The sequence below is a fragment of the Cottoperca gobio genome, chromosome 14 (genome assembly GCF_900634415.1).
Source record: "Cottoperca gobio chromosome 14, fCotGob3.1, whole genome shotgun sequence".
NCBI lineage: Eukaryota > Metazoa > Chordata > Actinopteri > Perciformes > Bovichtidae > Cottoperca > Cottoperca gobio.
Genome location: NC_041368.1, coordinates 9514305 through 9537895, shown reverse-complemented (window position 1 = coordinate 9537895; position 23591 = coordinate 9514305). Strand labels below are relative to the sequence as shown.

The 23591-nt window shown below is 39.9% G+C and overlaps 1 protein-coding gene and 1 long non-coding RNA gene across 3 annotated transcripts in view; one reads left to right on the top strand and one right to left on the bottom strand.

The window, feature by feature from the left end:
* The window catches only part of LOC115018483 (uncharacterized), a 69607-nt gene extending 57226 nt beyond the window's left edge, over positions 1–12381 (top strand). The window contains exons 4-5 of the long non-coding RNA XR_003833391.1: positions 10894–11015; positions 11497–12381. This is a non-coding gene — a long non-coding RNA (uncharacterized LOC115018483). The remainder of the gene's footprint in view (positions 1–10893; positions 11016–11496) is intronic.
* On the bottom strand, positions 9952–21211 carry LOC115018482 (beta,beta-carotene 9',10'-oxygenase-like). 2 transcript variants are annotated; one of them, XM_029447442.1, is made up of 12 exons: positions 21090–21211; positions 16783–16981; positions 16484–16695; positions 16059–16174; positions 15221–15323; positions 14551–14679; positions 14272–14432; positions 14022–14189; positions 13655–13792; positions 12608–12790; positions 11555–11665; positions 9952–10526 (listed from the first exon to the last, which is right to left on the bottom strand). In XM_029447442.1, the coding sequence occupies exons 1-12, from the start codon at positions 21115–21117 to the stop codon at positions 10410–10412; spliced, it is 1665 nt and encodes a 554-aa protein (XP_029303302.1). In that variant the 5' UTR covers positions 21118–21211; the 3' UTR covers positions 9952–10409. The 2 variants fall into 2 exon arrangements, with proteins under 2 accessions (XP_029303302.1, XP_029303303.1); XM_029447443.1 differs by lacking the exon at positions 21090–21211 and adding an exon at positions 17756–17792.
* Between the last annotated feature and the right edge of the window lie 2380 nt (positions 21212–23591).

The following is a 23591-nucleotide window of genomic DNA, read 5'->3' as shown; positions in this document are numbered from 1 at the left end:
ACTACAATGTCAACACCCGAGAAAACTCTGTAAATAAAGGAAATACAAGATAATGAATGATTTTACAATACATAAAGAAATAAGAAAACTCAAGCAAAATCAAGAAACGCTGCAAGACGTACAGAACAAAACAGAACCCTGAAACTGTCAGTAAAAGACCACAAACCACAAATCTGTGAATATGTAACACAATATGTATGATTCATATCTTGTGCTGCCATTTTGGCCAGGGCACTCTTGCATTTCCAGATACTTAGAAAAATGCTTAAATATATAAAAATAATATAAGAATCTTGCTATCGGAATGTTAAAATTAAAATCAACACTGTTAGCTTTTATTTCCAACACCAAAGTGTGAACACCAGGCAGCTTTCACCACTTTGACCAACGTACACTCTGGAAACTACTTTGTGTTATAACTCAAGTGCATTTCTTAATGCTGTGTATGTGAGTTGTCGAAATGTTTTTGTTGTACGCATTGTACATTTGAATGAAAATATAATCAAGAGAATTTCATTTTGTAATCTTTTATTATGTTCCCTGATACACCACCGCACGAGACTTTAGCCTGAGAAAAAGAGATGTTATCATGTTATTACAAAAAGCACATTTTAATTCCCGTTGTTTAATTCATGAACCTGATTATTTCCTTAGTGAAGAGCCATGTATTGATTGAATAGTTTTTTTTAAAGAAAGTGTCACATTGATTCCTCTCTGGGGAGTGATCGGAGGTCTCATGGTGTTCAGCCCAGAGGATTCTCCTGTCACAACTGACAAACTGTGTATCAGTTCTTCTTCAGCACTGGCAGGTCGAGAGAAACATGCTTCTTCCTTCTCTTTCTATTTATAACCCTTCTTCTTGTTTGTTTTACTAGTAACCACAGGGTCAGGTCACTTTCCCCCGCCCTGTAGTCTTTCCAATGGTAGCTGTAAACCTTTTTATTTAGCTGTGTGCCCAGCCTTTCCTTCTTTATTTAGTTAATTGCTCAATAGCAGACTGATTGTGCTGTTGTTACATTAAATAAGCAAACAAAATAAGGAAAGTTATTCATTCAGGTATTGAAAAGTGGTATCTGGTGAAGCGCTCCTCCCCTGCCTGTCGGCCTTGGAAGTTGGCCAACAGCAGCGATCAGTGAGCCTCACTCTGGTTTACAAACTGGAATTTATTTTTGTCTTATTTCATCTTAAAAATCAAATAAAACTGCCTCTGAAAATATTTGAGGTAGAAAGCAGGCCTTTCAATTTCTGAATCAAGTTTTTTTTCAATAATAAAAAAAAAGGTAAAGGCACTTACTCTACTGTAAGTAAAAATAATGCACGCAAACATGTAGAAATCCCCAGAAACCGAACGTGTTTACGGGGTTTGCGGAATCTGTAAGTGCTGAAAACAACCACACGTTTACCACATAATTGTTTTGTGTTTGAAAATATATGTTTGCTGTAAACCTGTCACAACAGTTTGTCTGTGGGTCTAGATCAGTGGTGTCAAACATGCGGCCCGGGGGCCAAAACCGGCCCGCCAGAGGGTCCAATCCGGCCCGCGGGATGACTTTGCAAAATGTAAATATTTGTTCATAAGTAACTACTGTTCCAGATACCTGTGACGAAATGTTTTGTGCCTTTGTAGCTACATTGTGATCTGTAAGTTGTAATGAACATTTGTAAATGATAAACTTAAATAAGCACAATATTGTTGAAATTGCACCTTTTTTTTCTTAAGAAATGTCAGGTTGTTCATAATGTTTTGTAAAAAGATCAAATTTGAACATTTTCAGAATGTACTTGTACTTTTTTGCACTAAAACGAAGGGAAACATTTGGAGTTGTCGTTATTTATAGGTTATTATGCTCTGATTTTACTGGTCCGGCCCACTTGAGATCAAATTGTGCTGTATGTGGCCCCTGAACTACAATGAGTTTGACACCCCTGGTCTAGATGTTTGGCTGCAGTTGTTCAGCAAATGTAGCTGTATGTGTCTTACTGAGCAGAATGACGCAGCCTAATATTATAATCTCAGTCAGACTCAACCAAGGATGACATATTTCTCAGATGAAGGACCCAGTTTATCCTTTAAAAGTGTGTTTTATTCACATGCCCCTGAAAATCAGGGAATTTTGTTTGATACACTGGGAAATTCCAGCAAAAGAAAGCTGTTGATGAGTCTCACAGTAAAAAAGTCCCGTCCCCTCTGAATCTTTGATTTACTTTTTATTTAGATTTTAGCCCACAGGCTTAAAAAAATATTAAATGTACAGTAAGTCGCCACTTTACCTGAATATTCATAAAACGCATCAAATGGTCATTCTTTCATGTATTCGCTATTAATACTGTTATTGAATCAGTTGAGCATAGGCTTAGATAAATTGTGCATTAGTGATTATGTGTGCCTGTGTAGATAAAGACCTAAAGCTGCTTAAGTTTCAGAGGGGCTTAAACTGTCTGTTGTGACCGCTCAGCTTGAGTCTCTGCATCTTAAGGATTGGATCACACTTGAGGTGTTCTCTGCATCTTTCTCTGATGGAAGTGCATGCATTTTATAAACCGGTGTCATAAACTGTATGTTGGATTTTTGTCTATGATTTTTGGTGCATCTTTTAACTGCATCATACAATTTGTACTAGCTGCAATAACTGCATCCTGTAGGATGGTTGTATATCCGTCCTCTTGTCCCACAGAGATCCTTGTGTGGATACATTTTACAGCAACATATTATCCATTATTTGCATCATAAGGCACAAGGTTTCTAAAATGATTCCTGTTCTTGCTACCTCATGTTAACCTGTTGCCTCTTTTCAGTAATTCTTGCCTGGGACTTGCAAAGTAAAATTAATCTTCTCTTAAACAAGACATGTTTCATAAAGGTCATCCAGTTATTGAAACATCTCTTTGTTGTCAGAAAATAATGGGCAGTTACAGTTGCACACCTACACTCCTCGCACGTCTTGTAGAGAGCACTTAACATAAAGGTTGTGTTAGGTATTTGAGACCGAAGGACAAGCAGTCAATGTTAAATAACTTTGCAATTTAATTAGAGTCTCTGTAAAACAATAAGCGTGCCCCTGAAAAGCTCGGCCTCATGAAACACGGGCGAATCAGGTACAAAACGAGTATTCATATTTAACTTGGATGAAACATCTGTCCTTCGACCTTACCGTCTGCCGTCTGTCACTATCCACGTGTCTGTAGCTCGCTGGCTAGCTAACATTAAGACGGCCACGCCGAGGAGTGTCCATCTTTCTGTCATGGACCTGTTTTTCGCAGGTCTCTGTGGCCATTGCAACCCAAGGCTCTTTTGGCCAAAGTCCACGTGGCACAAAAAGGCAGCGGCATTCCTGATGTCTGTGGCTAATCTGTGGTGTCAGCTTGTGTTAACGCCGCACCGCCAAATTTGAGGGCACACAGGGCCGGGGAATATTAAAAACTCCCATCAGCAGCATTCCTCCAGAGGATGGGGCGGGTCTGATGGGTGCAAGGGTCACTTAAGGTTGAACGGTGGTTGTGTGTTCGCCGCGCTCGTACTGTAACGATCTGATCTACTGGACAGGAGGTGGGGCCGGAGCAGGACGGAGGGGAACACACTTCAAAGAGAGAGCGCTTTTTCCTTGTCTATCCTCATTGAAACTGGGCTAAATGAGCTTTGTGGGGGCTTTTGTTCCTGCTGTTAGACAATTCAGAGACTGGACTGAAGATGCCGAAAAGGACGGGAGGTCATCTCTATAGTTAATTATCTGCTTTCAACCTGCCAGACGCTCTCTGCATGCCACCCCAATTGACCTATAATGACCATGACATATTGTTCTGCTAAATTTGAGAAGTCTAGCAAGTGTAAGGTCAGACTGTTCCTATAATTGCCACATGTCAAATTTCACACAGACGTGAGAGTTTGTACTTGAGTGCAGGCATTCCTCTTCAGATATCCAACCCGGCAGCTTTGTACTGTAATTTGAATATCCAAACAGTGAGACTAGTTTGTATAGCAGCTCACAAAATGACATGAAACATGATTTTAAAAAAAAGTAGATGCAAACTTCCCGTTACTCGTACCTGAGCTCACCACGGGCAATATGATAGCCGAATAATTCAATGTATTTCTGGTTGTCTCGGGCTGCTGTGCCGACATGTAACATGTGCTCTGCTCTCCCCGACTCCCACAGGAGCAAGGACAGGAATGCATTCAGGTTCAGGGGTCGAGCAGCCATGTGCACGTGCACTGCTGTAGCCTGGCAACAGGTGCTGTGCAAGAGCCACAGCCAAGTCATTTAAGATTGCAGCAAAACTTCAATCAGGCAAAATGTTCTTCATTACCACCTTTTATCTGCTGTTTTTTGTAACCTGTGTTTTAGAAGAATACTGTATCTTAAAATATTCAGCCTTATTTTATGAGTTTTTGTTGAAACTATGAGAAGTTAAACAAGTGGAGCTGCCAGTGCAACATCTGCGCAGAAAGAGAAGCTCATAGCTGAGAGGTTGGTAGTGTCTTGGGGAAATGATAGCTCTTTGCCAAGGTATTCCTTCTCCCTCCTGAGAGAGGCCCCGCCATTCAGCTCTGTGAGGTCAACAAGTACAGACCATTACCCACAATGCCCCTGAACGGAGAGGGGAGGAAAAAAAAAACCTTAAATATGCAGGGCTGTTTCTTTAAGGTGATAAGACAGGAGCTGCTTGAATGCACTCAGAGACAGAGCTGCAGCCAAGATGGAGAGAAGGAGGGAGAGGGAGTAAACGGGGAGAACAGAGATCGTCTAGTGGTGTGTGGAAGGATAAACTTGTGTTCCTCTGCTTCTGCAGCAAAGCTGTTAAGTTGTAATTATTCATATTGTAAAATTCTGGGTGTCAGTTTGCTGATTGCACCGCTCAGAGAAAAAGGAGTCTTGTTGCTAGGAGAGGAGAGATTCAGCCTTCTCTCATTGGCCGCTAGGATGCGTAAGATGGTCCAATGAGAGCCCTCTGCCTAACAGCAGTGCAATAGTAGAGCTACCCCCACATGCAGACCTGATTAATATGTCAGACATGTTTTATGGGTTAACGTGAATCAGGCTGCATGTATTGAGAAGGCTGCAGCAGGGATTTAGTGTGTGGATATATGTGTGCGTGTGTAAGTCTATACAGTATGTGTGCCAGGGGAACATGCCACACTAACATATCGCACAATACTTTGAGGTCATCCAATGCTCTGGATTCTGAAACACACACACACATACACTGACTGTAGTAATTAACTAACGCAAAGCAGACTGGAGTGGAAATAGGATTCCTCACATGTACATGATTATCAGGAGAATGCAGCGCACAAAAGAGAAACAGAAGTAAAGAGCTCTGTTTTATTACTCTGATGATACTTGAAAACTGAAGAGCTGCAGTATATTTAACACACACTGTACAGCTGTTAACATGCTGTGGATCTCAACACATATCTGTGAGGGAAATGTAATACATTTTTTAACCTGTCAGCAAAAGTGACTTCAATTTTTTATTTTCTTTGACAAAGTGTTAGTTCAGTTTTAAGATTTGATGATGTAATAGCCTCTCTGACATCTAAAAGCAGAGCTAAAGGAAAACCAATATTTTGAGAAATAATCCTGCTGTTTTAGCTGCATTCGGATGAGGATGAGAGTTTTAGCCCTATTTGTCCAATATCCAGAGATAATTAAGTGTAGGACACATTTTTCCACATATCTTTCTTACATTTTTCACATAATTTGCACATATTTTACGAACATTTTTCACATAATTTGCACATATTTTACGAACATTTTTCACATATTTTTAAGACATTTTCATGTTGTATATTCTTGGCCACCAGTAAAGACTCACCTTGGTTTTGTTTAGAACTACAACAGTGTGTGATGGTCAAGCTCTGACGCATAATGTAACTAACTGCTCCATACCAGTCCCACGTCTCTGTCTTATAACTAATGAACTAGAGGCGGGAGATGATTAGCTTAGCTTAGCATAAAGACGGGAAGCAGGGTGAAACTGCTAGCCTGGCTCTCTCCAAAGATCAAAATATGCCTTCAAGCACTTCTAAATAAACATGTTTGTTTGTTTAATTTGAACAGAAACAGAAAAGTAAAAACTACAAATGCCAAACTATTCCTTAAAAACAAGGACTTGGAAATCAGTTTAAGCAGTATAGTAGACAACATGCCTCTTAAAACTGTGAAAAAACATTTTTAGAGAAGTGTTTTTATCTTATTTGCCAATACTTGGTAAGAAAGTTGCTATTGTTTTAAAATAATGCAGTATATTTTGTTTAAATTTCAACATCTTGAGTGGCCTCTGTTATTAAATAGCCTCACGCAGAATGAGGCACGTTATGCTTTTGCGTGCTATAAAGGTAATTTCTTTCCCAATTCAAATATGTTTTATTATTAGATTAATGTATGCACATTAGATTTCCATGGTGATTACACAGGTGATTTTATTTTCACTAATTAGACTTCTCCTCAGGCCTCTCTGAGACTTGTTAATGAACGTTCGGTGCAACTTTTTTATGTATCACAACTCTTCTCCGTCAAACAGCTGTATTTGTATTTTTTACTTTTATTTTTATACTGACATTCTTTTATCTTTTATTTTGTAGGCTGTGGGGAGCTCACGTAATTTCCAGTTTAGCTCCACGTACCGGCTCCCTGAGCAGAGGTATAATCAGACAGCATAAGTGAAAACACCTGTGTGGGTGTGCAGGCCTGATTAACACGTTACATTGGTGAAGGGTCAGATATGCCACATGGCCAGCGTCTTATTTATTTTTTACCACTACAATATTTTTTCATATTTGTTTTTACTTCATACAGTGAACTTATGTGTATTGTAAGTTAAATTAAATTCATGACATTTTCTTTGTTAGTTTCTGGTTTAGTACAGACTCCATGCTAATGATGCTGCATGGACTGAAGACTGTAGTGAATAACTACCGTGAGTCTAATGGTGAAACTGTATAATATTTACAATGGATCAAATGACTACCTGTAATAGGAAAAGTGTCGCTCGTAGTGACAAACCCACAGGATATTATCGCCCGACTCCTTGCTAATATGTTTTCCATATCGACTTTATATTGTGATTATACGTCGATGAGCCTCCAAGTGGCTAAAGCAGTCAATTATTGCAGGTTTCAGTGAAGAGCTCTGCTGTTGGCTAAGGTGAATACAATACAGTGAGTAGTGCATGCTTAATAACTAACTGTATTTAGGGTATTCTGTCTGGTAGCTAACTGTCGGCCTTCCTGTAATGACTATAAATAATATACCAGTATTAAACGTATAATTCAGTTTCTCCAATATATAATATGTCTTCAGAGGGTCTGCAGCAGTACAGATGTTCTCAGTGGTGTCTGACTTCAAACATCTCTTGAATTTACACAAATGGCAGCAGCTTTCAGAGCTATTCATATCACAAACGAGAAACAAGCTAAAAATAAATGTTGTGCTTCTTATGCCACGGCTGATCACAATCTACCATCCTGCTAGAAAATCACATTTCCTGACCTGAGACACTACTGACTGCTTCAATAGATGTTCAAAACTGCTGCCACAGATCCGCTCCCTGCAGCGCAGTCTGTGCTAAATATGGCCATTAATCCAACGTTGAGTGATCGATATGAAAATGATTATTCACACGCTGCCGGTTCATGTTTAGACTTGTTTTGACCAAAGTGAGTTCAGCAACAACACAAAAGATACTGTTTCAATTCAAGTTTGTTTGTCTAATACAAATTCAAATACAGATCTCTTAGTATATATGACATAAAAAGAACAACCTATTTTGAATTGATAATACCAGGGATTTGTTTGCTACGGGGAAGATATCTGTCAGCACTTTGCACTCTTTGCTGAATAAATTAAAAGCAGCAGCTGGTGGATTCCTGTACAATGAGCTGCACTAACTCAAGTGGATCAATGTGAAATCACGTCAAATCTCTGATTCATCACTGTCATTATTTTTGATAGCTTTATCTTGTTATACAGAATATTACTATTGAAATTATTAAAGTATTATAAGTATACTAATGTATTGACTGCACACTCAGAGGCCAGCGAGGAGAAGTCTTTGAAAGTTTCAGACGAGTGTACGGTCACATATTGTTCATAAAACCCATCAAGACTTTTCAGAAATCATCTTTGTTCAAACATGATGTACCATTTGCAGTCCTGCATGTAGTTGTTACTCTAAATAATGCCTGTTCTGCACCCCAAAAGCACCCCTGAAAACCTAAAAAAAAACTTAAATGGGCTGGATAAAGATGGTTAGATTTCGAGGTTTGTCTCTGAAGAGTTTGGCTCCTGTTGCTTTAACCGGCTGTCAGGAGCACAGAGTTTTTTTTTCTTTTCCCTTTTGTTCACTCCTCTATGGAAATGCGCATCTGTTCTCCGGCCACACACGTAGCCTAAGAAGTGAATTGGGAAACTGCAGTTACACTTCTGCTGTAATCCATTGTTTGAATTTGAATCTTTTTTTAATCTCTTACTTTTTGTTCTCTTAGATTTTTCAAAAATTTTTCCAGTTCCCTCAATTTTTTTCTCCTACACATTGTCTGCCCCCCCCTTCCCCTCTGTCTCAAGTATCCTATAAATGCAGTTGTTAAGGTCACAGACTTGGAAATAACCCCTCTAAGGTTCAATGACAGGCTCCTTCAGTGTTTGCAGTACGTTTTTCAAGTGGCAGGGTGGGCTGGCAGTTGCAGACTGTCCATTTGTGAGAAGGTCACAGGCTTGATCCCTCTTCCAGCCAGACAGTGTGCCCATGTTGAGCCCGCCTCCTTCAGAGACGTTGCTCCTGCCTCACCCCTTTGTTGGAACTGTTGTATGAGCCGGAAAGTAGATCTGTTAAGATTCACAATCATGCAGCTGAAAGCAGAATGGGCTGCTGTTCACCAGGGTTATAATACAGAGTGCAACACGGTCACTGTAGTGAGAAGTTGCATTGTTGCTGCTCACGAATCCAAGGACTTCCTGTTGACCATTTGCACACAAATACAAAGCGTCATGAAACATTTTTTCTATCCTTGACATTTTTATTAACAAATCCTGGTTAGGTAGTGAGTTCAGCTCCTGACTGCACATTTAGAGTAAAACTGGCAGCTGAAATGGCATCTTATGCTGATCTCTAGTGGATGATGTGGGGATTTCTCAAAGCAGATGGAGAAACTCACATGTAGTCAGTTAGCACACTGGTTTGCTGTTTTGGGGGCTTTCAAATAACAAACGTTTGTTTAAAATGATCAGCTTTTATATTTGTTTTGTATTTGCATCAGTCTACTGGTTAGTCTTACAGAAATTAAAATGATTTCATACAATCAGGGGACTAAAATAGAACCTTAGGAATACTATCGATAATAATTACACCTTGTATTTGACAAAATATAATTAAAATGTATGCAAATTATATTAGAATGGTTATTGAATTTAGATAGGGAAGAGACAATTCAAGCACCAGTTATAAATGTGTACCATTATAAATGTATGTTAAGTGCATTTAAAACCTGCTAAATAACACTTTTACAAGATAATATTTCCATTGATTTATCATCTGCTACTAATGAAATTGCATTTTAATATCTTTTGTGTGTAAATTGTGGAGAAGACTTTTTAGAAATATCTAATTCAGCAACAAACACAGCGAAGGAAATGAGAAGAAAGTTACTTCTAGAGTGATATTGATCATTTAAGCTAAATGTGACTTTTTTACAAATATAAAAAGACATTCATTTTATTGTCATAACAGAAAAGTAGAATTTATACTGGATCTTCAAAACACAATATATTGATATCTATTTGTCTTTCACTGTATAATATCTCACACACACATACACACACACACACACACACACACACACACAACACACACACACACACACACACACACACACACACACACACTAACTTTTAGATTATGTGTGTAGGATGCACATACCATCCACTTCTTTGGAAACAAACTTGACAGTTCAAACAGAGGTAAAAATTTTATTGGCAAATAGAGTTTATAAGTCATTCAAGTAAACATTGTTCAAATAACAAAATAATGTGTTCATTTGGGAACTTGGAGCATCCCCCAACCTGAAAATCACAGGTTTGATGCCTTCAGTATAATAACTCATGAATCTACTCCCGAGTACCAGTTTCAGTTTGAAAATAGTTGTAATTATTATTATAATAAAAATTAATAATGAAATAGTTGTATCCACTTGTGCCGACCGCCATCTACTGTTGTATGGATAAGTACCTCATACAACCCCACTTCAAAAAATCCAATTCCAGTAGTGTTGGATGTTACTACAAACCACAGATCAGTTTAGAAAAGTACCACAACATTCAGTCACATAACACTGCATCCATCTTTATATGGTGCAGCAGTAACTCCGTACCATCAGGAATATAGTGGTTATAATAAATGTAACAGAAACAGGTTTATGCAGAGGCGTTGAAGGTACCATGGAAGCCGTAAGCCATGTTAACGGGCACGCTGGCTCTTGCCAGCTCTTCAAAAGTCTTTGCATCCAAAACCAGGAGGAATGTTCCTTTATCCTGAGAAAGAAAAGCGTATACAACTATCAGAAACCACAGAGAGGACCAAAGCATCTTGTTTAATCATTTGAGAGTGTTTGACACAAGTTGCTCAATAAGAAATTAAAATGAACTGTTCAGAAAAAGCCATTTGTTTCAAATATTTACAATTTGCTCTGCACACTCCAAGTCTTCCACAGTGACCGACTATATCACACTGCTGCTGAGCACGACAGTTTAATTTTAGCTTTAATTCTACTTTGACATTTGATTTACTTTCTGTCTGCATTTAATGTCTATTGCTCTTTTTATTACGAAGCACTTTGTGACGGCTTCTCTTGAAAGGTGCTATATAAATAAACATACTTGCTACTTTATCTGTTTACAGAGAGGAGGTTAATAATACACTCCAGCACAACTCGAGTCAGGCTCATTATCAGCTGTCAGGAAGTTCAGGAGTCAGGAGTTCAACAACACCTCGAGATCCTCAATCTTTAAATGGATTTAAAGGTTTGTAATACGTCACTCATTTGCTTTAGTTATCTTTCATATGTACAAAAAGTCTGCAAACATTGTTCAATTTAAAGTTAAGTTAACACAAACCTAAAGCAGCATTGTTTCTGCTCCAATTTCTAACAAATCCCACTGACCGAAATCTTAATAAAATAGAATTTATTAATATATATTTACGTACAATTTAATTATAATCCTCTTTCTACATACCTAATACCATCTACTGGTCATATTACTTTTTTCTGTTTGTAATTAAAAACTTTAAACAAGTAACATTCATTACGTGTCAATTCATTCATAATATTTTATTCCCCTTATGAATATTTATGATAGACTTTGTGTTCAGCTCATACTAGAAAACAAACAGTGCTAAGGTCAACTTACTAAAAACAAAATGCAACAGTTGCTCTAAAGTTAAAAGATATACAGTACAACACTGAATGAGCAGCACTTCTAAACCTTTTACTAAATATTTCAGCTCTCATCATGTGGGCTCTCCTACAAGTCCTGTACATCTTCAGAAACCTGAGTCTTACCTGTGACGGGGTGAGGACCACGGAGAGGATGATACCATCGTCCTCGTCCACGGCATCAGGTGACGGCACAAACGTCGGCTCTGACGGGAAGAAACCCTTCTGGTACCAGACCTGAGGGCACACGCACACGCACACGCACACGCACACGCACACGCACACACACACACACACACACACACACACACACACACACACACACACAGTGTTAGTATTAATAAAGTAAGTATATTACATTTACAAATAGAAGCTTATTGTTTCCCTTTACTACTTACTAATTTTAAAAGTAGTTAGTGTAGATTATTATACTTGGATAATTATCCATCGTATTGTTGGGCCACGAGTGATCAACAACTGCTTCAGTAGCAAAAGGCATTTCCGACAATCGGCTAGGCTAAAAACAAACTGGCAGTGGGATGTGGTTAGGGCGCTGGCTGCTGGGGAGGGACAGGAGTGTCCCAGCTGGAGGCCAGACAGCTGAACGGAATCAGGTAATCAGTCACATAATAAATGCATGGTGATGGCCTGGTTCTGTTCTCTTGCAGTAGGCTGGGTTCCAGAGGAGACGGAGACGCTTGGTGAGCCGAGACGCTTGGTGAGCCAAGACGCAGCGCAGCCTGGAGAGCGACGAACAGCAGAGTGACCGACTGGAGAGCGACCTGTTAGTGTGCTTGTAATAGAAAGCTTACCTGTGAGCGAATAAAGCGGTGTGTGCAACCCTATACTCTCTCTCTGTCATCCCTGAATCTGACTGTGGACAAGAGGCTCCACACAAACCTTACCTGGTCTGTGTTGGCCTTTGTCTCGTCTCAAGAACTGAAAGATTTGGTCTCATTTTTAACCGGCGCACCTTCAGATTAATTCCATACCTGATATTATAATCTACTAAAATTAGGCTCGAGATGAATAAATACAGAAGTGAATTCTGCAAATTCTTTGCAGAAAATTGATAATTGACAATATATCTTTGTGTAATCTGTTTTTCCACGAAGAGGGGGATGTTATGTAGAGGCAAATACAGCCATTGCTCCAGGATGTACACACGAGCACACACACCTTCAGCGTCTTGTCCTTCAGGTCCATCTTGAGCAGGGAGTCTCCCACCAGGTGTCTGAAGCCACAGCCATAGAAATAACGGTATTGTCGTGTGTTACATCTCCCGTAGTTGATCTGAGGGAACTCCAGGCCACCGTATTCGTGGAGGTCATCTCCATGGAGATCCTCGTGTTGGCAGAACACCTGTTGACAAAGTGCGAATCAACTGTCTATTGTCACTCAAACAGTTTTTCCTATGGTCCTCTGGGGTGAGTTCACTGGGGCGTTAGCTTCAGTGAGTCCTGTGAATGGAGCTTTGATGATTTAAATTAGTTATAACACACGTAGGATCGACGGGTCTCGGAGGACGGCTTCAGATAACTTGGTGTCTGCATCACAGAGGATTTATCATGGTGTTGAAGAAAGCCTTTATTTTATTCCTCTTTTCTCTATTTGATAGTTGCTTCTGGTGATGGGCACAACATACTTTCACTACACGTTGTATTGTGTATGTGGCAAATAACTGTTGACATGATTTGATTGGAAGATTTGAACTGTGTCATCCCTGTTTGTTACAAATGTAGAAGGTGAAAATGGTGACTGCAGTTGTACCTCTGGGACCGATTGTTCCCAATAACTGAGACAAATTATAAATAAGTATGAGTCAATCATTGTGGAAAACATCTGAAAGATAATGAAGAATTTAATAGATTTGTTTGCTAATTTTGCATATCATATACACCTAGGAATATAAATACCACAAATCACAGACTTTTATTATATTTCTATATTTAGCAATCCCATTACTGCTACATATTTAGTGGTAACGTCATGAGTAAGTAGGTGGGAGTTCAGCGTCGTAATGCATCTGTAATAACAAAATCAATAATATAATAGTTTTGAGAAGTCTACTGTATTTTTACTTTATGTAAGACTTGTAATAGAGTATCTTTACATCATGGTATTGCTACTTCTGCTCAAATAAAGGAGCTGAATACTTCTTCCAGCACTATTAGGAGTGTTTTGTACAGCATAGGAGCTGTCAGGACACATTTCTGAACAACTCACCTTATCGTTGCTGATTTTGACACACGTTGCTGCACTGGAGGGCCTCGTATTCAGGTTTTGGTCTGTTGGAGTTTCACTGCTCAGGTGAAGGGGAAGAACAAAACGCCTCGGGAATGGCCTGCTCATGGTGTTGTACACCTGGGAAGGACACCATACAGGAATGCAGCATGTGTGCATCTAAGGGATTCATCTCTTACGGTATGTATGTTTTGTCGCTCGGGCAAAGAGACAAATTTAGCATTGACATTTTTTTTCTTCCTAAAGTACTTTGCAGCAAAAGTAAATCTGGATTGCTCCGATGATATCCAACAGTGTAGCTCAAGGTGCAATTTTACCACACAAAATAGTTATGTAATTATATACTGACCTCATCTAATGAGTCTCCCGACTTGCGCAAGTTCTGGATGAGGTAGTTGTTGATGGCTTCGCCGTCATCTGAGCAGCACAAGTCAATCATCAAGAATCCATCCTCCTCAAAGGCGTTGATCTGATGGAAGGTGGAGATGGCTTTGGTGTGGTACTTCACTGAGCTGACCTGCGGAACGGAATACACCATTAGACGATCTGGGACCTAAAAGGCGGATGTTCCTACTTAAATCATCAAGATCACATCTCACCTCGCCTGTATGCTTGTCAACGAGATGGAAGACAGTTTCCTGCTTGGGATCCCAGTAGATGCCGTCGCTCAAAGCCTTCCCCCTCAGCTTGCATGTGACTATCTTCAGAAGGTCCATCTTAATTGGCTGCTCGATGAACACCACGTAGTTCTCCGACATGGCTGGAAGCAGTAGAAGGGTGTGTTGCGTGTGCTCGTGTGTTAGCTTTGTAGCTGACGGCGGAAACATGAAAGCTCCAGACACCACTAATGAATAATATATCCAGGAGTGCCAACTTACCAAAGCTGTGGTAGTAGGAAGGATGGGACTTGTTTTCAGGCACAATAGAACAAAGTATTTTGGCTCCATGTAGGGTTTCTTTGGCATCTGCCTTCTCAGGAGGCACTTTGATGATGTTGTACAGGGCTCCTGGATAATAAAGTTTTTTATTATGAAAGGGGATGAGAAACAAGTCATTCAGCTGTTGATTGACGTCAACCTTAAAATAATTATTCACCAACAAAATGACCATGTTTTATATCCATTACTCAAGAAAACTTTGTTTTTCTCACATTGCCTCCACATTGAATGAAGAATCAAAAAACTGAGACAATTCTTGATGAATTGAAGTAAATGACATTTATCCAGTCGTATGCTCACTACTTCCCAGACATGTGTTTTTGCTAAAGCCTTACTATTAAAACACTTTCCGTTAAACAGTCTCAAGCTTGTGCAGGCTCCACCCGAGTTGTGTGAGCGATGTAAACAGATTTTTTAATATAGTTTTGCTGTTGATAAACTCGGCCCCCATTTACTTCTTACTTTTTTGATTCTTCGTTCACCGTGAAGGTGAGAAACACAACGTTTTCAAGAATTCAAAGTTAACACAGGGTGAGCAATTGATATACAAATGGTCATTTTGTGGGTAAAATATTCCTTTATTGTGAGTCTTGTGGACTCCGGGACGAACCTTTGCTTCCATAGGAGTTGCCCAGATTGTAGGCGGTACCGTCAGGGTCATAGTGTGGGTGAGCGGTGGCTCCATTAACAGCAATGAACTTGCTCCAGTCTACCTACAAAATAAAGCAGAGAAAGATGGCAAGATGATGATTATGGCTGATATAACTGGACTAAAAGACTTAGATCTATCCATCCATCTATCTATATCTATATATATAGATATATATATATATATATCTATATCTATATCTATATCTATATATCTATATATATCTAATATATATCTATATATATATAGGAGATATATATAATTATATCTATATCTATTATCTATATATATATATATATATATATATGTCTATATCTATATCTATCTATCTATATATATATATATATATATATATATCAATATCTATATATATATATCTAGATAGATAGATAGATTATATAATATATATTAATACATAGATAATAGATAGATATATATATATATAATATATATATATATATATATATATATTATCATTATATTATCTATATATAGATATATCTATATCTATCTATCTATCTATATATATATCTATATATATCTATAATCTATATATATATCTATATCTATATCGATATCTATATATCTATAAATATATATCTATAATCTATATCTAATATCTATATATCTCTATATCTATCTATACTATATATATATCTATATATATCTATATATAGATACATATAGATAGATATCTATATATAGTTATATATAGATATCTATATCTATATCTATAACATAATTATTGACACTGGTAATACTTTTAATATCTATTGCTCCATGATGATCATGATAGTACCTTTTCCAATGTTTCTAAGTTGTCTGGGTTCACTTTATGGATGAAATTTGTCTCCGTGCTGACATAGTAGTCACCCTTGTATTTCACAAAGCTCACACTTGCATTGTCTGTGGGCTCTGTAACAGAGAGAAACACAGGAGTATTGGCCTTTAGCACATGTTATTGTGTAACCTTGGTGTAAACAGAGTACTTCAAAAGCTTCCCCCCCTGGCCTCACAGATTTAGCTAAATTCCTTCCACCAGATTCCCTCTGGCTCTAGCTTTTCTTGCTGCGTTTCATTAATACAAAATGGGAAGAAAGTTAAACAATATTCTTGCGCAATAAATCAACAAACCAACTACAGTCCATTGCCATGAACCCTCTCCTTTGTCACACATTATCCGTTTATAATTTACCCCTTTCCTTTCGTATTCCGTCTACTCACCCATCATCTCAAAGCGGGATAGGAAGCGCTGAAATAAGTTTTTACAGGGGTCTGGCATGGCGAGGGTACCAAATTCTGACATGATGATGCGGTCCTTTTCACTATTCTTCTTGTAGGCATTGCTGTGCAGGAAGCGACTCATGTACGTCACCTGGCCTTTGTGGATTTTGAACTTGTGTAGCATGGCCATCCCGTCAAACCAGTGGTTGTAGCTATAAAAAGGAATGTAGACAAAAAAGCTGAAGTCACATCTATTTGGAAATATTTTTGTTTGTGTTGTGCCAATGTTTCTGACTCACTGTGTGTTTCCAAACTCAAACTTCCCCGGGCCATTGCGGAGGAGGTTGCCGTTGATCCAGAAGGGAATGGTGCCTTGTACTTCAGTGGAGATTGGCTCAGGGGTCTCTTCTACAGATCGGACCAGAGGTTCAATTGTCTCCAGTCCCTTCAATGCTTGCCTGATGCCTTCCTTGGCTTTGTCAGCAGGCTTGGCATCATCTGTCGGAAACACATGCATACAGTATCAACCCATATTGCGCAACATCTCCAGTACAGAAGTCTTGGTCCACGCTTTTGTGACATCACGGATCGACTACTGTAATGCTGTTCTCTCTGGCCTTCCAACCAAACTGCTCAACAGACTTCAAATCATTCAAAAACGCCGCTGCCCGGATCACGACCCGCACCAAATCCTCTGAACACATAACCCCCATTCTCCTGGAACTTCACTGGCTCCCTATTCAATCCCTGATCAACTACAAAAACATCCTCCTTACCTACAAAGCCCTTCATAAACTTGCCCCCACCTACCCAAGTGACTTCCTTCAGCAGTATACCCCCTCCCTCCGCTCATCCTTAGCTGGTCTACTGACAATCCCCACATCACGCCTTATCACCATGGGTGCCAGGGCCTTCAGCTGCACTGCTCCCAAGCTCTGGAACTCTGTCCCTCCACACATCCGACAGTCCGAAACTGTTACAACATTCAAGTCCCAACATAAAACTCACCTGTTCAAACTGGCCTACTCTCTGTAGTATCAATCATCCTGTATCCTCCTCCTCCCCCCCCCCCCCTTTTATCTTTATTGCTTTCTTCCTGTGTCTCCACCATATCTCTGGTATTGTTTGCTCTCCCTTTTTGCACATACTATGCATTTGATTGCACGCTGCACCCAAATGTACTACTACTACTACTACTACTACTACTACTACTACTACTACTACTACTACTACTACTACTACTACTACTACTACTACTACTACTACTACTACCTCAGATGGGCCCTCCATCGGTGCTTCCAGTCATCCCGATCCTCCATGCATCTGGCTAGCTCGCCAGTATTTTCTGCTCCCGCATCTTTCCTGAGTACATCCACGTATGTTATTGCGGGACGCCCTCGTGATCAGTGCCCGTGTGTTGGCTCCCACAGCACAAGTTTGCTGGCTGGCAGCTCTTGGTGTCTCTGGCAGTGACCTGCCAGCCTCATTCTCCTGACCGCTGTTTTCTCACCCACCCTTGGCGCTCCCCCATACAAGTGCGTGTTGGTGACATGCTCATCCTTGTTGATGCCAAGTACCACACACAGCATTCTCGTGTAGCACCCATTCACTGCCATACAGGAGAACAGACTCCACTGTTGGTCTTGCTCGGACGAGTTGACCCACGAGCCCAGGTATTTTAAATCATTGACTTCCTTTAGAGCCGTGCCTCCTGTTTTTAGAGGTGGATGGTCCGGGGGATGTTATACGTTATGAACTCAGTTTTCTTGGCATTTAGCTGAAGGCCAACCTTGGTACACTCTGTCTCCACTCTGCCCAGGAGTTCCTGTGCTTGCTCTACGCGGTCAGAGAGCAGACTGATGTCATACGCATAGTCCAGGTCCGTTAGGACTAGAGTGGGGTGTCGTCTCGACCTCCTAGGTGTTATTGTGAGGCCGAGTTCTAGCTCCAGTCCACTGATGGCCTTCCTGAGCGCATAGTCTAGGACTATGATGAAGAGGAAGGGGGCAAGGGTGTCCCCTTGCAACACCCCAGCCAGGATGTCAAACTCTTCACTGTTGCCATCTGGGGTTACCACTTGTCCCTCTTGTGATGAACCAGCATTTCTCCACTCTGTGATACACGATCTGATCCTCAGAATGCACTCTTCTATGCTCTTGTATTCCCTGGATCTCCACTCCCCTTTCCTCGGCACAGTGTACCAGCTCCTCCAGCCTCCCTTTTTCTCTAACTGTGCTTGCGTTGAAGGTTCCCATGGTGAATGGTCTCCGGCAACGCAGGAGTGCTTTGGACCGTGTGCTGTGGTCGGATAGAACCCTCCCTTCCGTAAACAAGATAATCTTTCGATCGATTTGTCAACAAACACTGTCCTAGTTGACCCGTGCACTCCTGTTTTATGTGGCTAATATGTGAAGCAGTAAACTTGCAGCCTGTTGCAGCGTTACATTTGGGGGAAAGTTTGACTCGGCTATAGTTCAGCTCCTCAGTGGGAGAAATACCAGCTATAAAGCCTTTGTTTTGTTTGGCTTCACTGCAATGTTTGTCTGACAAACCTACCCAACAACTTTTGGAGTAATGAAACTAGTTTCCAGTGTCAAGCCTCTGACGATTGTTCAGCGTTATTATGGACTTAACCCATTCAACCCACTACTAGAGCCAGGGAACTGCTCAGCCTCACTTTTGGGCTGAATAAAAGCTGATTTATCTTTATTACCTTAACAATCCAAGCTGTTCAAATAAAAATCACATTCGATCTGATAACAGTACAACACAGTACTGGATGAAACAAATAAAAACACTGATAAAAGGAAGTTGGTACAGTAATTACAATTATTTGAACCATTAACATGCATGTGGTAGCCTGCAATAGCAACTTTAAAATATTCAACAACCCTGTTAAACTTCATCAGGAAGGAGTGTTAGCTATGCAAGTAGCATCTGTAGAGGAAGCAGTCAGAGAGGCGTTCTGACTGTATACAGTAGGCCAGGGGTCGGGAACCTTTTTGGCTGGGAGAGCCATAAAAGCCAAATATTTTTTTTATGTATTTCCTTGAGAGCCATATAAATTTGAATGCAACTTTATGCGTGCATTTTTTAAGAATAACACGTCTCCGAGTAATAATAGCAGTATCAGTGTTTCATTGAACACGTGCTCTTTTATTAAATAAACTAAACGCTTACGTTATTTATCTCATTTATGTGCACGTGTCAGTGTTTACTGCACGGGTGTCAAACTCAAGGCAATTATATCCGACCAGCGAGAAAATATCATATGTCTGTCATAACTGGCCCGCCGGTTTTGGTAATTAAATCAATGCATGGCACAACCACGGGGAAAGACATTTGAGGAAGAATCTAAATGTGTGAATGAAATGAAAGTTTTTGGAAAGCAAAGGGAAACACACCACAGATCTCTGGGACGATGTGAGCTGGACTGTTTGTGCGACATAACGAAGCATCTCACTGTTAAACCTGCAGCTTCAGGGCCGTGTGATCACGGACATGTATGATGCCAAGCTGCCTGTGGGAGACTCTGATGCAGAAGGAAACTTTGGTCACTACGTGTTTCCAAACACTGACAAACATCTCCACCGCTGTGTTCCCGACAGCATTCTGCTCATAAACTGAGCGCATTTGCCGATTTTGCAGCATATTAAAATTGAACTGCTCAGCAATCCGTCTGCAGTTGACTTAAATATGTTCCATATCTTTTTGCACTTTATGTGTATCCTGTTCAATAAATGTGGACCATGTTTGGCCCTCGACGTAGTCCCAGTTTTTAGTGTTGGCCCTCTGTGAATGAGTTTGACCCCCCCGGTCTACTGCTTGCTCCGTCCCCCTACACCCCTACACCCACACCTACACACACACACACCTATACACATACACACACACACACACACACACACACACACACACACACCTATACACACACACACACACACACACACACACACACACACACACACACACACACGTGTGTAAGTGTGTGCGCTGTGCAGTCAGAGACAGAGCGGAGGAAAGGAGAGGGGAGAACTAAAATGACACAGTACAATTGTTTATTACTTGTTAATCATGTTAAAAAATGTCAGCTCAAAATTGTCTGCGAGCCATATCGCGTCATCAAAAGAGCCATATATGGCTCGCGAGCCATAGGTTCCCGACCCCTGCAGTAGGCTATACCTTGTAAGCATTTCCTGTACGCATTGACTGTATACAGTGCGATTACAGCATATTGCATTTACTTAACAGTTACAGTTTTGATCCTATTTAAAATACATGTAGCATGTAAAAATTAAATCTGACACCACAGGAGTTTAACAGAGTACAGAACATCCTGTCCTGTCCGTGCAGTTTACGTCGCCCATCACCACGCAGTTTACTCTACAGCAATATTACAGTAACGATACAGCAATAACCCTCGATTTATAAATATGTAAACATGTTAGAGCGATAACGGTGTAATGTACATGGGTCTTCTATCAATATCAAATATATCAGCGCTGCCTACAATAAGGTGGATACGCGCACTGAAACCATCCGCAGGTGAATAAACTGCTCTTTTTTATCCGTACAGTAAAACGTGAACCAAATGGAAGAAGTTTACCTGAACTCTCGAGCTTCACAGGCGGCATGTCAGCGGTTATCGTGGATGGATACAACTGCTGCTTTTTGGATCAGCGTCCTACTGGACGAACTGCGTGCAGCAGCGCTATTACATAATCGGTGAGGGAACGAAGGCTAACACAATGTCTGAGCATGCGCAAGGCACACCCGAGCACTACTTAGTATGAAAGTCGACTTTTGTGAGAGCGCAGGCACGATTTATTAGATTTGTTTGCAAGGTTTATTAGATTTGCGCTCGAGGGCGGACAGAATGAGCATGCAAGCAAAGCAGATAGTTTATTTTAGCATGCAAAAGGGCTTATGTAACTTAATTTTAGCCAGCCGTTGTCCTTTTTGGCATCCACTGAGGGCAAACTTAATCGACATTAGTTCATTTAGCTGAAGCTTTTGTCCAAAGCGATTTTACAAAAAGTGCGAACAATCATGAGGATGCAACTCCGAACAGCAAGAATCTTGCAAATACATTAGCTACAAATAAGCCAAACCAATACCCCTTTCATGCATGAATTATGACCACCTCGGTCAGGATTTTATTACCAAGTGTTTGTATTGCTCTTTAGGCATAAAAAAACAAAGATTTGAACTTTAGTTTTTTCAAAGAGATTTTTACACTGAAGAAATATGTATTTAACAAACAAATACAATTAAATATAAAGATGTGAAAACTATAAATTGATATATGTATATATAAATGTCCATATATATCCAAAACACCATTTAGGAATACTCTATTTCACTCTCCTGTATAGAGCACATGGAAAGAGTAACACACACACAGTCCGTTGAGTCTGTTCTAGTAACTGTTCTTTTTTTCATGAGCTAAAATCCAAGACTTTTTCTATGATCAAAAAAAGGCCTATTTCTCTCAAATATTGTTCACAAATTTGTTTAAATCTGTGTTCGTCAGCACTTCTCCTTTGCCGAGATAATCCATCCACATCAAGATGCTGATTAGACAGCAGGATTACTGCACATATAGAGAGATCAAGATCGTTAGATCTAATTTAACTACTTTTTCTAGTGTGATTTTCTGAACCAGATTTTAGAATTGTCTTATTTTTCCATATTATGAATAATTTATTATTCACATTATAATAAAAAAACATTTATGAATGAGGTTCATTGTCGCTTCTGCTGCCCTCTGAATATAAATAATTACGGCATTTGTTTATAGATTTATTATTTTATTTATAAACGGATATATTTCTGTATTTATTTAAAAGTTTTTGCAACCACATTACATGAGCTCACAGATCTGTGAACACATGGGGCTGTGTACGTCTGCTTGCTGGCAGGTCAAATGGACACCCAACAGCTAGTTATCTGTCCGTATGGGCTGTGTGTCTATTTTGACTTGCAGATTGACCCAGATAATCCTTGGAGGATTAAAGCAATGTCCTGAACAAGGACCAGATCCTATACGGCCTGAATTCGTCTATAAAGCTCCTTCAGGTAATGTACGTTTTACTGTCTCCCAACTGATTTTACAGCAGGGATGAATATTCCTAATAACTGTGGTATCATGTCAGTAGGCTGTAGGCCAGCTGCGTATACTAGGTCTACCATTGACCATATGCTAGGTGTACACTAGATGTGTAAACAAGGTTTGCCAGAGGCTTTTCAACAAAGGTTTAGTCAAAGTGTTAAAAAAAAGAAGCAATACAACAGTATCTTCAATGCTACAGTTTGAAGTGTGAGGCTGATTATAATGCTATAATTGGTAATGACTTGTTTTTGTAGTCAGGAGCAGGTTATAGCCGAGTGAACAGATCCACAGCGGGATGATAATAATCCACAAGGACAAAGCAATCGGTAGCAGGCAAAAGGTAAATCGGGGCAGGGCAGAGGGTCGGGAAACAGGCGAGGCAGGGTGAAGGAATCCGGTCCGGCAGACAGGTCCAAAACAGGCTTTGTCAGGAAACAGGCAAAGCAGGCAGGTCAGGGGCAGGTAGGGTCGGCAACGAGAGCTCTGTTTCGGGAAGAGAGCTGTAAAGATTTGCATGATGCATAGTACAATCTGGCAGTGAAGTGGAGGCCAGAGGAGGTTTAAATAATAACTAGTCTTAATTGTTTGCAGCAGGGAAAGTCAGATGAGCTGCAGAGGAGGCGTGGCTAGCAAGTGAGTAAGGTGAGTGACACACTATTAGGCAAGCAAGCCTTAAAGGAACATAAACTGTGACAACCTTAACCAATGACAACATTAAAGTACAGTTTACATATTAATACACCATTAATAATGATCCAATAATGTCATTGTATAATATTAACAGTAGCCATTATGCATTATGAGTACTTTAACTTTTGATGCTTTAAGGCAAGGCAATGCAAATTCATTTATATAGCACATTTCAGCAACAAGACAATTCAAAGTGCTTTGCATAAAACATCAAAAACATTGTGACAATGTGCAAAGGAAACACATTATAAAAGAGTGTTCAAATACAACTTAGAATACAGAGAATTCTTTGCTTACTCAGTCAGC